The sequence below is a fragment of the Panthera onca genome, chromosome A3, assembly GCF_046562875.1.
Source record: "Panthera onca isolate mPanOnc1 chromosome A3, mPanOnc1 haplotype 2, whole genome shotgun sequence".
NCBI lineage: Eukaryota > Metazoa > Chordata > Mammalia > Carnivora > Felidae > Panthera > Panthera onca.
This window is the reverse complement of record NC_138341.1, coordinates 75,112,056-75,128,138: the sequence shown is the minus strand read 5'-3', so window position 1 is coordinate 75,128,138 and position 16,083 is coordinate 75,112,056. Positions and strand designations below refer to the sequence as shown.

The 16,083-nt window shown below is 35.3% G+C and overlaps 1 protein-coding gene across 3 annotated transcripts in view; it reads right to left on the bottom strand.

Annotated features, from left to right (window-relative positions):
• SRBD1 (S1 RNA binding domain 1) overlaps positions 1–16,083 on the bottom strand; it is a 203,974-nt gene that overhangs the window by 137,910 nt on the left and 49,981 nt on the right. For all 3 annotated transcript variants that reach the window (XM_060607037.3, XM_060607099.3, XM_060607042.3), the window contains exons 11-14: positions 15,579–15,686; positions 10,836–10,993; positions 7,535–7,625; positions 6,698–6,805 (exon numbers count right to left, since the gene is read on the bottom strand). In XM_060607037.3, the coding sequence (XP_060463020.3) occupies positions 6,698–6,805; positions 7,535–7,625; positions 10,836–10,993; positions 15,579–15,686 (465 nt within the window). The remainder of the gene's footprint in view (positions 1–6,697; positions 6,806–7,534; positions 7,626–10,835; positions 10,994–15,578; positions 15,687–16,083) is intronic.

Sequence of the window (16,083 nt, the reverse complement as noted above, 5' to 3'; positions counted from 1 at the left end):
AAAATAGAAGTTTTCAATATAAATTAACCGAACAGAAAAGGAAACAAAACAGCAGAACCAGCAGTAAAAACAGATAGCAGAAATAGACTTTCAAGGATTGTCATTACTAGAATTATCACAGACTATAAAATAACAATGGTTAGTATGATTAAGGAAGTAAACGATAGATTTGAAAATATATTCAGGAATGACAAAAGACTATAAGAATGATCAAGCAGGTTTGAAAAAATACAGAGCTTCTAGAAATGAAAAATAGAACTGACAATAAAAATTACTACAGATGGCAGCCACACTTGTGGTGAGCATAGTATAATGTACAGAGTTGTTGAATCACTACATCCTAGACCTGAAAATAATGTAACATCATGTGTCAACTACACTAAAATAAAATAAAAAATTACATGAATGGATGTCAATTCTCCACAAATTAAATTGTAGAGCCAATTTAATCCCAATCAAAATCCCAGCAGGACCATTTGTAGAAAATGGAAAGCTAATTCTACAGTTTATGTAGAAGAACAAAGCCCTACGATAGCCAAAACAATTTTTAAAAAGAACAAAAGTGAAGGACTTACACTATGTAATTTCATGACTTGTTAGTGTTAAGATATATAGATCAATTAAACAGAATAGACTCCAGAAATACATTCACAGGTGTATGGTGAGCTGATTTCCAAGAAGGATGTCAAAGCGGTTCAATGGGGAAAGGAAAACCTTTCACAAATAGTACTGGAATAGTGCATAGTTATAGGAAAAAAAAAGAACTTTATACCATGTATAAAAATTAACTTTAAACAGGTTATGGACAAATCCCATACTACCCATGCCTGGAAATAAATACTGAAATTATGGCTGATAAGTTTTTACTAACAGGTTTAAAACTAAAGATACATCAAAGATCAAAAATAATCAATTGCCAAACAAAAGGAAGTGACTAAAATAAGGTGAAACCAAACAAGAGAATTAAAGACAAAAAAGGAGAAAGAGAAGGAGGAGAAAAATGAGGAAGGAGAAAGAAAGTAGGAAGGAGAAGACAGGAGGAAAAGAAAGAAATCAGATGGCTCTGTTTACAAAATACTACAGCTGGTCACAAAGGCCTTAAGAAAGAAAGGGAAAAATCAGCATCCATTCTTCTTTCAAAACTACTCTCAAGCTAATTTACAGCCTTCAACTCTTTGTTTTTGTTACCTAAGCTGATTAAGGTTCTCTGGTTAATTTTTAGTTTCTTTCTTAAAGAATAAAGCTTTAAAGCAACCATATAAGTAACTGAGAAAATAATGAGGTTTTATGTCTTCACAAAGAAAAGTCAAAACACTTAAAGAAAAATTAGGGAAATAAAAACTTGCACTTAAAAAAAAAAAAAAACCTTGATATTCTTGGATATAGGAGAGGTTTAGGAAGATGGTGGCATAGGAGGACGCTGGGCTCACCTCGTCCTGCTGATCACTTAGATTCCACCTACACCTGCCTAAATAACCCAGAAAACCTCCAGAAGACTAGCAGAACGGATTCGCCGGATATAGGAGAGGTTCATATTTTCTACAAATACTAATAAGCTTTTTAATATTCTAGACGCAAGAATAATAAAAAACTCAAAAGCCATTAAGAAAAAAGACAGATACATCTTAAAAAATAAAATTTAGAATTCTATATGAAATAAGGTTTAAATTCTTAAATTTAAACACAAAATAGAGAAAACTACTTGTATAATTTGCAAAAACTGGGACAAATCAGGGGAGCCTGGGTGGCTAAGTCGGTTAAGTGTCCACCTTCAGCTCAGGTCACGATCTTGCAGTCCATGAGTTCGAGCCCTGCATCGAGCTCTGTGCTGATAGCTCAGAGTCTGGAGACTGTTTCAGATTCTGTGTCCCCCTTCTCTCTCTGCCCCTCCCCCACTTATGCTGTCTCACTTTGTCTCTCAAAAAATTAGGACAAATCGATCAATAATTAATATATAAAAACATGTACAAAACATTATGAACAAGATGAAAACCTCCAAAAGAAAAAAAAATGAGCAAAGGACACATGCCATCCACACATACACAAAAAAATCCAGAAATGGCCAGTGAACATACAAAAATATATTTGACTTCATTAATAACACAAGTATATGCTAAATACTGTTCTAAGCAGTTTATATATATATTATATATACATTTATATTTATTATTATTTAACCATCACAACAGTTCTGTAAAATGGGTACTATTATCATCTCCTTTTATGGATGATGAAACTGAAAGGTTAGGTAATTTGTCCAAACTCACACAAGTAGTTAATAACCAGTGATGCTGGGATTTCAACTATGTAATTGAAACAAAAATGACAGAGCAAGCATGCACTGTACTAATACCCAAGGTCCCCGGAAAATGGGAACAGACACCCTAGGTAAGAGTATCAATTGGCAGAGTCACTCTAAAAGACAGCATGGCAATGAAGTTCAAAAGCCCTACAAATATTTGAAAATTTTCTCAAGCAATAATTCATACCACCCAAGACAGTGATTACATGGGGTGGAGGCACTCCACGGAAAAACACATAAGGAGCCTAAAAGCTGGGAACAAGGACATTCACTTTACTCATCTTTAAACTGTATACAGAGGTTCTATATTCTTTGGATATATTTCACAATAAGAAATCCTTTCTTTCCTTACCATTTTATCTGGACCTTTATATGGACTTGTGACATAAATGTTTTTAAGCAATGACATCCCAAATTAGCCAACACAATGAGAAGAAGGAGAAATAGCAGGGAAATAATCTCAGTAATAGACTCAGTTTGGTAATTAAGCATATTTCAGTTTAGGAGCAGTGGTCAGGTACATCTTTAAACCTGTACTCCATTTCTTAGAATGTAAAGAAATAAAGGATGTGTAGAGATCTAAGCACAAAAACATTTATTATAGCTTTACTGATAATGGTGATGATTAGAAAAAGCCAGCTGTCACACAATGAGGAATGTCTAAAATATAAGTTCAGGGGCGCCTGGGTGGCTCAGTCAGTTAAGCGGCCGACTTTGGCTCAGGTCATGATCTCGCGGTCCGTGAGTTCGAGCCCCGCGTCGGGCTCTGTGCTGACAGCTCAGAGCCTGGACCCTGCTTCAGATTCTGTGTCTCCCTCTCTCTGACCCTCCCCTGTTCATGCTCTGTCTCTCCCTGTCTCAAAAATAAATAAACGTTAAAAAATAAATAAATAAATAAATAAAATAGAAGTTCATATAAGAGTTTATCTGTAGTAATTTTAAACGATTTTGTAAAGTCCATTTATTGGCATGCGAATATATTAAGTAGGAGAAATGTAAAACATGTACAGTGTGGGTTCCTTTTTATAACATACACACACAATCTAGAAAAATGCTCTAAAATATAAATAACAATTTTGCTAATAGAAAAACCTATCACTTATCTGTGTTTTCCAACGTGTGATAATAAATATTAAAATCTTTAAAGAAATGATGTTTGTTTTTTAATTTTAAGGCAAAAGATTTTCATTACCTTCAGTCTTAGGCATTTTTAACAAATGAGTTTAACCCTTCGAGGTTCAAGCTTTTCTCTGCATTTCAGTTAGACTCTGGAAGATACAACAACTCAAGCAACAAAATTGCGATTCCTTAAATTATATTTCTTTTCTATGAAATGGCTGACACACTACTGGAATGAAAGAAGAAGAAAGAAGTCTAATGTGTAGTTTACAGTACACTTCCAACTTTAAACATGTATAAGTAACTAAGCCTTAGCATAGTTCTAATTAAGTTCTACAACTTAATTCCAGGGTTTTTTTTCCTCCTTTAGTAATTGGGATTTGAAGCTTTCAAAGACTTCCCCCATAGTATGTATAAATAGTAGAGTCTAAGATATTTTAAGAGTAGGGAGAGAAATGGGATAGGGAAGTTGGATGGATGGGTCAAAGTACATGGGGTTTATGAGTCATGAGGTAAGTCACACAGTATGTTAACCTATGACAGATATGCCAAGGAAAAAGTATTGGAAAGAACAGATAAGAGAAAATATGCTGGTGGATGTGTTAGGAAAAGATTTTTCAGAATGAATAACTGACAGGATTATACTAATGCATATCAGATTATCTGTACAGGGGGTAGTAAAAATGACTGCGAAAGAAAGTATGGAAATTTCAACTTCAATATAGTCTGTAATGTAACTTCAAAGTGTTAGATGAGAAAATAGTGTTTTCTGTAGAGGCAAGGTGAACTGACAAAAAAATGAAATCAGCTGATTTTCCTAAAGCACTCACTATAAATTCTGATTAGGTATTTGCATTGTTTAAGGACTTCAAAACCACCTACTAAAATATTAGCAAACAGATTTACAGTACATAAAAAATACACTATGATTAAGTGGGGCTCAAATCAGAACTGCAAAGATGGTTCAAGTGTAAGAAATCTACTACTATAATTCAGCATAATGATAGACCAAAAGAGGAAAAAACACACACAATTACAGCAGAATTCTAAAGAAGCATAAACGTTCTTTCTTGATTTTTAAAACAATAAAAAAGGAATCAGTATTTTTCAACATGCATGAAAAAAAAAGATTTCCTTTAAGTGATTTTTGAGAAATATACAAAAGTCAGTATTAGACTTGAGGGAGGTGCTAGAAGCATTCTCATAAAAGTAAAGGAAGGAAAAAAATGGGTCTAATATCATTACTAATATTTAATAGTTTTTCAAAGATATTGCATAGTACCATTAAACAAGAGCAGAAAATCAAAAGGTATAGAACTTGAAAGGGAATTCATCATCTTTTGCAAATGATATGACCATTTACCTAGAAATCCAAGAGAATCAACTAAAAAACTAATTATAAACAATGAAAGAATTCTGTGCTATGGCTAGGGACAAAATTAACATAAAAAATGGTATTCTTTTATACAGAGATAAAGTAATGTAGTAAAATAATTCTTAATAGATACACAAAAGGAGATAAATACAAAAGAAAGTTTTAATATTTAATATACAAGATAATTATGAAGAAAACTTCAAAGTGTTACTGAAAGCAAAACTACTCCCCATTTTAAAGATGAAGTGAAGTGAAGCTCAGAGAGGCAAAGGAAGTCTTCCTAACTTGCCTGGCCAGTAAATGGTGACAAAAAAGACGGACCTAGATTTGTCGGACTCCAAAATTCATCTTTTCCACGGCAAGATATTGCTGAAAGTTCAGTCAACGGATACTCCATAAGCAAAACCAGAAAAATTCAAGAAACCTTCACTATTTAATATTTTCAATGATTTGAAAGTTCTATTTATTTAAAAAAAATTTTTTTTATGTTTATTTACTTTTGAGCCAGAGACAAACAGCATGAGTGGGGGAGGGGAAGAGAATGAGGGAGACACAGAATCTGAAGCAGGCTGCAGGCTCTGAGCTGTCAGCACAGAGCCCAACACGGGGCTCGAACCCACGAACTGTGAGATAGTGATCTGAGCCGAAGTCAGACACTTAACCAACTGAGCCACTGAGGTGCCCTGAAAGTTCTATTTATAAGCACTTAAAATGTACCCAAGATATTTTTATGAAAGTAACATGAACAAGTTACAGAAAAATCAGAGAAGCTGCCTGAAATAAACTGAATTAGCTCTATCAGGTCCTTGTATTAGGTTCTCAAAAGGACTAGATGTATATGCACACTTCCCAGGATAGGGAAGATCCCCAGTATTCCCCACACTACCCTGAACAAGAAGAGGGAGAGGGAAAAAAGCTGAGGTAGACATTTCAATCTGGTCCTTTCCTTGACCATGGCCCTGTGGTACCTACAGTTTGTCCCTGACTTCCTAATCCCCTTCGGTTACTCTGCATTTGTTTTCCTGACATCTTGATTACACTCTTGGCACATGGAACGCTATACTAAATACGAGGCCCCCCCTCTTTTGGCCTATCTCCATGGATCCTAGAATTCTTCTCATGCTAGGTTTTGTTTGTTGGTCCTGTCAGTCACATACTCATCAGTTGTGACTTATAGTTACTTATGATATTTCTCAAACAGGAGTGGAAAATGGTGCTCGTGCACTCTTCCCTAGATATCAGGTATAGTAATTCTCTTCTCTTGTAGAATTAAACTCTTAAGAACTTAATATTCTACTGTAGTTTGGAAAAGGTAAGCATGGCTACCTGAGGTACAAAGGGAAAGTAAGAAAACAATGGTGAACGAAAGTACAACTATTATAGTTCTAGGGGCAGGACTAGAGAAATGGGTGATGCGAATCCAAAGCTATTCAGAAGTTAACTAGATAACTATATGAAATGAAAGCCTGTGATGAAGACACAAATAAGAAAGGAATACCAGAAGTGCTCTGAATGTATAATACTTACCTTGGCTCTCAGTTCTGAAAACCAACAATTTATAGGCATCAGAACTTTGGGAGAAAAAAGCTAAGTTATCCACAGTCCTATGTACCAGTTAGTAGTTAATTAGAGCCCTCATGCAAGGTACAGCCTGGAAAACCCCATGAAAACAGGTAAGTCCTATATTGCTATTCCTGTGAGAGTTTTCAGGATACTGAAACTCAAATTTCTCTGAGAGACAGACACTTTACATTGTCCTGCAAAGCTCTCGTGAACAGCAAGACATGGTCTACAGGCAAAAAAGAGGCATATCATAAAAAGAGAAGAGAGAACTCATCACAGAAGGAACTACAGAAGTTCCCCTGTCCCTCAAAGAAAACAAACATTCCTAACATCCTTACCAGTAAACAACATCCAGTGGTGCAAAGTAATTTTTCATTATCAGGTCAGCAAAGTAAGCTTCTGTTTCCCGGCAGGCAGTTCCATTTCCAATCACCACTGTGCTGCAGCTTCAAGGGATAAACAAGATGAGAAATGGAATGAGCTCAAGGCATGCTTCTAAATCAATCAGGAGAAAACGTACAGAATGCACAAATACTATCATACGATGATCTTACTCTCTCCATTGTATCACAAGGGAGACACAGACTTAGGTAGAATTAAGGGCAATGCCACTGCATTTGCTATGGGAGGCAGTGGACAAATATTTCACTGTGACACAATTAAGAACAATCAGCTTACTTCCCATCTAGAAGGAACCAAATTTAGACATGGATAAGAAACTCTGGTACATTCCACGCCATAATGAAGACGTCATGCCTGAACTACGTGATATATTGTCAAGTAATCTCTGAAGCTTCAAACTACTATCATATCCATTCAAATCCTCAAGTCCATGAAAAAGAATGGAAGAGGAAAGAAGGCAGGAAGGACAGACGGACAGGAAGTGAGGGAGAGAGAGAGAAGGAGACAGAGGAAGCCCAAATAAAAGAAGTCAATGCTCACTTTTGCTCATATTACCACCTTTGTTTAGTGAAGGCGGCAGAGGAAGGGAGCAGTGTCCCTCCTGAGTCTCCAAATGTAGAGTTCTCCAGCAATTTGCCCCAGCATTGTTTTACATGGTTCCTTCTCTCTCACCAAGGCACTTCCCTTAATCCCTCCCTCCAAATTAGGAGCGTCAAAGGTATCTCTGATTGGCTGAGACAGTGAAGTACTCAAAATGTTACTTATTTTTATACCTGAAATTCAGCAAAAGCCTCTTTATTTTCTCTGCCTCTCGGAAGCCTTGTCCACAATGCAAGTAAACCACATCAGTATGAAGTATCTGACCTTAGAAAAAATGAAAATAAGAAGACAGTTTGTAACAAATTACAAAACATAACACACAGATGATCTGATTAAGCAATCTGAACCAAAAAAGAGAACTGCTTTGTCTTTTAAAATGCTGCATGAATCATTCATATTCACTAAACTGAATTTTCCCAAAGTACTCTAAAATTTTCTTACTTCCAAAGTTACAAGGACACTACTTTGCTATTTATTATTATTAACAAAATCATTAGATTAAATGTCATGATGCCTAAAAGAGAAATGGTTTTTAACAACACCTAATACCAAGCTAACATTTACTGAATATTAACTATGTGCCAGGCAATGTTGTGATACTATTCTATTTCTTCTTTTGGGTTACAGATATGTGAATTTCTTTACCTTGTATAAACAGATATGTGAATTTCTTTACCTTGTATAATTCTTTCAGCTGCATATTTATGACTTGTGTGCTTCTCTATATTATATTTCAGTGAAAAATATATTTGATGGTAATGACCTCAAGAACAGAAATAATGAACTAAGTGACCAATTTAGAATGTTATGAAAAAAACAACAAAATCTCAAAGAAAGCAGAAGGAAAGCAATGATAAAGTTAAAAACAGAAATTAATGAAACAGAAAAAAATATATATAATAGAGGGGATTGGTGAAGTTTAAAGTTAAAAATCACTTGAGAAAAACACATACTTTTAGCAATACCTATCAAGAGAAAGAATGAAGACACAAATAACTTAAAAAAAAAGTTAGATACAAATAAATCATATTAGTAATGAGAAGAGGATATTACTGGAGCTTCAGCACACATTAAAAAGATACAGACTATGATAATCAACTTCATGTTAATTCAGATTAAATGATACAATGGATAAATTCTTGGAAATGTCTTACCAAAACAGATTGAAAATATATACATACATATATACGTGTGGGAGTGTATATGGTATTTTTAAAGTCATCTTACAAGCAGTACAAATAATATCATGTCCAAACACAAATACATATGTTATCTCAACAGATGCAGGAAAAAACACTAATAAAATATACTTCCCATTTACTGTAAAAATGTACACCATAAAAAAAAAACAGACCAAGTAGAACTGCAAAATGAAAAACCCATGACTATATCTATAACAAAGCATCTCCAGAAAACCAAAGGATGATCAATTGGGAATAACATAACTATCAAGGCCGACATGTATGGGCATTTCTGTGGGAGCAAGAAGAAAGAAGCAATGAAGTATCTCATGGACCAAAAATATCAAAAAGCACTTCCCTGGGAAAAAGACCTTTGCACACTCTTAATTTATAGGTCAGTATAAAGGTTGCCCATTGAGTTCAGGCAGGATTGGAAAACCTTGCTCTCTATGAACTCTTGAAACAAACAAGCAGAATATGCTTTTCAAGACAAAAACCCCAACTGAGGACAAACTGTTGAGAATCATATCCACACTGAGCAAGGCAAGGATAAAAGGGGCAAAGGAAAAGGGAGTGAAAGTCCCAGTAAAAGGGAGGAAAGCACTGGGAAAACAGACTCCAGAAAGTAGAAGACCATCTCTTTATTCATATAGATACAGAGGAGCTTTTCCCCCACAATAATTTTGGGAAAAAAATAAGTGACAGTTCTAGAGATATACTGTTAGAAAACCTTTCCTGGTGTTCTATCCTAAAAGTTGGAGAAAATGAATTTTATATAAAACTGACCAACAGAAAAGGATCACAATTAAATGCCATATAGAATGATTATTTTTTAAAAACAGGAAATTAAAAAGAGGACACAGAAAGATGTGTCCACAAAACAGAGAAAAATGGTAACCTAATATAGAAGAATGATCTACAAAAAAATCATAAAAAAAGAATAACATAAATCAGAATTAAAAAACCCCAGAAATGAGAATTCAAAAGTGAATTAGCATAAAAGAAAAAGTTATTTTAGAAAGAAAAAACAAAACCAAAAGAAACACAAGAATAAATATAACAGGATATAATAATATCCTTTTATATATATATTACATGTAATCTATAATAGCATATAATAATATAAATAAATAAGAGAACCATAAGGTATAAGAAAAATATAAAAGTTTAAAAAAATTTAAAGTGAAGTTCACTATAGAACTGAAATGAATTTTTGTAAGCACCAAATGAAAATTCCAAAACTTAAAAACATAGAAATTTAAATAACGAACTCAATAGATAGCTTTAATTGCAGATCAGACATACAATAAAACATAATTAATATAAAGACAAACAATAGAAAATAGAAGAATGAAAAACAGAAGAAGTTGAAAGATCTAATATGCATGTAGCTGGAATCCCAGAAAGAAATGCAAAAAGCTCTACAAGCCCCAAGCCAAATTCATGCAAAAAACCCAGCAAAAAACAAAACAAAACAACAACAAACACACACACACACACACACACACACACACACACACACACACACAACTAAGCACATCATAAGAAAATCTCTGAAAACCAAAGAAAATTTTAGCAGTCAGAGGAAAAAAAATAGCATTACCTTCAGAGGAGCAATAATAAGATTTTTCATTCTCAACAAAAAGTATAGTAGCCAGAGGTGGGAAAAAACACCAACAAAAAATGAAATGACGCCTTTAAAGTACTGAAAGCAACACCAATCCCGAATTCTATACCCAGCAAAAATATCCTTCAAAAACAAGGGCAAATCAGAAATATTTTAGACAAAAACTGACACAATTTGTCACCAGCTGACCCCACACTAAATTTAACAAGTTAGAGTGTCAGGCAGAAAGAAAATGATCTCAAATAATAACACAGAAATGCAGTAAGAAATAAAGAGCAACAGAAAAAGTAGAGAGTAAGGGAAAAAATGCTGGGCAAAACAAAAATTTCTGGTATTAAAATATATACAGAGTTAAAATGCATCATATATAAATACACTACAATAAACAGAAGTTGTTAGAGGATAGTTATTAAAGATTGAGTCTAGTTAATCCTCAATATCTCCACTGTGACATAGGAAAGTTCATAAATGATAGTAATATGTTGAGACTTTTGGTCACCAAAGAAGACAAATATGAAGTTTGATTTTCTAGTTTCCATATATGTGAGACAACCATTTTCTAAGCCTCAAAAATTAACATAATTTCCAAACCCTCACAACATATACCATGTAAAAGTTATGACCAGCCAACCAACTTTTATTTGAAAAGCTGAAAGATGTGCTTACTGGTAGGAGAAATTATAGCCAATTTGCAACCATGTTTGTAACCAGGATCCACCCCCATCAGGGTGCGCCCTGGAACAGGACTTGTTAAAAGGAGCTGACGAAGGTTCCGTCCAAACATCATTACTGATTCCTTCTCTGCATCTGATGTTAGTTTGGCCCTTTAGAAACCGAAAAATAAAAGGAAAAAGAACGGATTTAGTTTTTCATTCACCCAAAGTCTCTTCCTGAAAAAGAACAAAATTCATTCCACTTATTCTTCACAGGAATACTTATTGTAACAAAATAAAGGAGGGGCACCTAGGTAGCTCAATCAGTTAAGTGACAGACTCTTGATTTAGGTTCAGGTCATGATGTCAGGATCGTGGGATCAAGCCCCATGTCAGGCTCTGCGCTAAGCATGGAACCTGCTTAAGATTCTCTCCTTCTCCCTCTGTCCCTCCTCTGCTCCTCCTCTCTCTCTCAAAAAAAAAAAAAATAAAGAATAAATAAAAAATAAAGGAAAAAACATCATATATAAAATTATACTATGAGTCGATTTTTGCTAACTGCAGTAATACATGGAACCACAAATAATTCTGAAGCAAATCTGAGGAGTTTGTCATACCTATATTCCTTCTCTATCTGCTCTATGCAAAAATCTATATCTATAAATATCTGTGTATGTGAGAGAAATAGAGCATATAAAGACTTGGACATCACATAGAATGTCAAGTTAAAGCTTACCAGCTGATTAAATATACAAACACAAAATTAGTTTTTGTTTTAATTTTTTTGTAACATTTCTTTATTTTTAGAAAGAGAGAGACAGAGTGTGAGCAAAGGAGAAACAGAGAGGAGAAACAGAACTTGAAGCAGGCTCCAGGGTTTGAACTGTCAGCACAAAGCCCGAAGCAGGGCTCGAACTCACAAACTGCAAGATCATGATCTGAATCAAAGTTGGACGCTTAACTGACTGAGCCACCCAGGTGCCCACAAACACAAAATTAGTGATAAATTATCAAATCCTAAGTAATCTCTTCTATCAACACTTAAACTTTTACACTTTTATCTGTACGAATCTGAGTATCTAATCATTCAATTCCATTCCCCACATTGAGTCCCCACCCTGTCATTCTCACAGAGATGTGACATGATCAAGGATACCAGTAAGCAGTCCAGAATCTTGCCTCATGTACATAACTTCCCAGCTTACTCCAAAGAAGTTAGTAAGAGTCTAATTTTAAAGCTTTTTCTAGGATAAAATATATATGTCCACGATGGACTTAAAAGTCCACTGGAAACTAAGTTTTCAACACCATTCATCTTAACAAAAGCCCTGAACATTATCATGTCCTGAAATTCTTAATGAATTTTGTAATAAGACATAACAAGCATGTCTTCGCCATTAGACTAGGTTAAGAAATTTATGCCACGGCCACAAGAAAAGAGTACAAAAGCCACTCAAAGTACATTTCATATCAGTGCTGAGGTACAATTATCTACATATCCAAAGGCACACACAGCTGCCTGGGTGGCTTAGTCGGTTAAGTGTCTGACTTCAGCTCAGGTCAAGATCTCATGGTTTGTGGGTTCAAGCGCTGTGTCAGGCTCTGTACTGACAACTCAGAGCCTGGAGCCCACTCTGGATTCTGTGTCTCCCTTTCTCTCTGCCCCTTCCCCACTGGTGCACTGTGTCTGTCTGTCTCTCTCTCTCTCAAAAATGAATAAACATTAAAAAATGAAAAAAACATTTGAAGACACAGCTAACTAATTTCTGCTTTTCTGTCTTGAGTCTTTTTTTTTTTTTTTTAGAGAGAGAAAGAGAAAGAGCACATGCACATTTGTGCGTGAGTGGGGGAGGGCAGGAGAGACGGAGGTTTTTTTTTAAAATTTTTTTCAATGTTTATTTATTTTTGAAGGAGAGAGAGAGATAGAGCATGAGCAGAGGAGGAGCAGAGACAGAGGGAGACACAGAATCTGAAGCAGGTTCTAGGCTCTGAGCTGTCAGCACAGAGCCTGACATGAGGCTTGAACTCACACAACAGTGAGATCATGACCTGAGCCAAAGTCAGCCACTTAACCAACTGAGCCACCCAGGCACCCCTTGAGAGAGAGAGAATCCTAGGCAGGCTCCAAGTCCAGCAAGGAGCCCAATGTGGGGCTCAATCTCACCACTGTCATATCAGGACCTGTGCTAAAATCAAGAGTCAGATGCTGAACCACCTGAGCCACCCAGGTGCCCCTAAACTGGAGAACTTTCTCAGGTGAATTAAGAATACTAATAGAAAAAAAAAAAAAAAAAAAAAGAATACTAATAGAGTAATAAGAAAACAATGGTAGAGAGAGTGGATGGAAGACATAGAGGAAGTGTTCCAGGCGATGGAAAACCAACTAATTTCATATGCTAAAAAGAAATACCAAGATATAAGTCAAAACAAAATCCAACCACAAAGGGTTAGGCATGTTCTTCTGAAGAGCCTGGATTTAATCCTAGAGACAAAGAAGAGCCATTGAAGAATTTTAAGTAGAAGAGCATGAAATAATCAGATAAGAGTTTTAGGATGGCAAAGTGAAATGTGTTATTGCAAAACAAAGACAGAGATCATCTATGACCCTAGAAGACTAATCCAGACAACTAATTATGATGTCCTGAACTAAAACCGTAACCACAGAGAATAAGAGGAGGCGAAATTCAAGGTATGATAAAGGATGGATGGGAGAATAGACAGTACTTGGTAACTGACAATGCAGGACTGATGAAAGAGATAGGTGTGAAAAATGACACATGGATGAATAATCTTGATATTTGCAGAAATAAGAAATCCAAAGTAGACTGCCTTATATATATATATACATATATATATATAGTCAACTGAACTGAATGTATATGTTCATGATTATCTCTAGGTAGTGAAATTTTGTGAGCTTTTTTCTTTATGTTTTACTAATTCTTTCAATTTTTCTACATTAGGACAAATTTCTTTTTAATTAGAGAATCAAGTTAATTTTCTTTAAAGAAAAATCAATTGGGAGTTTTCTCCCTCAATTGCTGTTCAGGTAATTACAAGTATTTCTATCAAGAGACACATCTGCAGACAATGTCTGCAAACCAACTTACAGACTAAAATAAGATACATATTTTTTTTAACCACAGCCATTTTAGAAAAAGAGAAGAAAAGTGGTCTTGCTTGCCCACTGCTAATATAAGTCAAAGAAGGGTTATACATTAACACACCCACACCTAAATGGCTTACATTAAATCTCAGTGAAATCATTCCATAGGCAGTAAAGCTACTCAAATCAAATGTATGCAAAAATGTCAAAAGCACTACTGGACATTTCATGCAATATGAAAAAACAAGATAAAGAAAAAATATATAAAAGGAAATAAAATTTTGAATAAAGTAATTTTCTTTTTCCTTCATTATAAACAAAATCCTTATTTAAAAATTTTATGCCCTAGCACTCAAAAGCAAGAGATGGTACCTCACACAGACTTGAAATGAAATAGGATTCAAACCGAAACAATATTGTTAAGGGACAACTGAGCTATGAAGGATGAATCAAGAAAATGCATGATTTTGATAAAAAGAAGCTGGTTAAAAAAGCTGTGTGTCTTTTTCAATAGTACCTCCTCAAACCCCACTCTTTAATGTTTGTTTATTTTTGAGACAATGTGAGAGACAGAGTGCAAGCAGCAGAGGAGCAGACAGAGGGAGACACAGAATCTGAAGCGGGCTCCAGGCTCCGAGCTGTCAGCCCAGAGCCCAATGCGGGGCTCGAACTCACAAACCATGAGATCATGACCTGAGCTGAAGTCGGACGCTTAACCAACTGAGCCACTCAGGCGCCCCTCCTCAAACCCTGCTCATAACACCTCCAAAGTCAATGGCCAAGTCCAGTAAAAGAAAAACAGCCAAACATTATAAAGGTTGCTATCAATTCTAGTGAGCTTGAAGAGATGGCTGGAAATCTACTCTCAAGTAATCCTTGCTGAAACCCATAAAAGAGAATGAAGAAAAGTCTAAAGCACATAGGAAGGAATATAGAAGGGAATGGCGGGTTTGAAGACTGACTACAAAGGCAAGAGAGAAGCAGGAAAGAGGGTTTTGCCTCCCACAACTTCTTTCCGTCTCCTCCCCGACAAAAACTCACAATCTGCACCTTAGCTCTTCCGCAGTTCTTTGTAACTCTTAGTCCTTCTGCTAGTCCACTTAGATGGTCACTTTAATCATCTCCTCTAATATTCACTCATCATTGCTGATAATATTCACCCAAATAACTCCCAGTTGGGAGTTAAAAACGTATATATTAGCCTTCTCTCTTCATAGTAAGAAATGCATCATGTGCTCCATGGATTTCCTTATGGTGTCTTTGGTTCTCTTATCTCCAAAAACCGCTTCCAATTAAATTCTTCATTAACTTCTTGGTTTATTATTCCCAAGTCAAATCTCTCATCAATAAAACCATTTGCTTGTCTTGGCTGTCGAAGTGCAAAACTGGTATTGTAAGACTGGAAGGGGTATACATTAAGTGGTCAAGATTTGAAAAGTATGTTGTAACTAAGAGTTACGTTTTGTGATCTATGCATGTGACTGCCTCTACAGATTGAAATTGAGACTTAACTATAATTACTTTGTGATTCTGACTCAGTTCTTTGGACTGGTTAGTGGATCAGCAAATATTTACTTCATGCTTTAATGGTAATGTATGTATTACCATACATAATAATAAATGGTATATAAAATTAAATAAGATGCATACCTGAACTCTCTACAGAGGAGAGGATAAATAAGGCGTTTAAAAGAATCATCCAGTGAACTGTGTAAGATCTTCATTAATTCCGGCCTTGCAAAGCCACGTGGTCTCCACCTGCAAAAAAGAAAAGCCTACACTAAAACTGATGTAACAATAACAAGACCATGAAAGGGCTCCTGGAAGAGGGGAGAGGAAGTGGAACAGAAGAGGGGGAAAACTTTATCGAAGCCAAAGTAACATAATCTGTGAGGAAAGACTGTGATGTCTGGAAATTATTACTATGACATCTGGAGTTCTTATTTTTAAAAACCTGGTAACCACAGCCACACATAAAACTTAAAGGAGGAAAAAACTTTCTTATTCTGGGAAGAGTCTCCCGAAGCATTATTAATAATGGTGAAAACATTAAGATATAAAAAAGTCACCAGAAAAAAAAAAAGTCACCAGAAAATGACTAATGCACTGCTGTGAACTGAATTATGTCCCCTAAAATTAATATATTGAAGTTCTA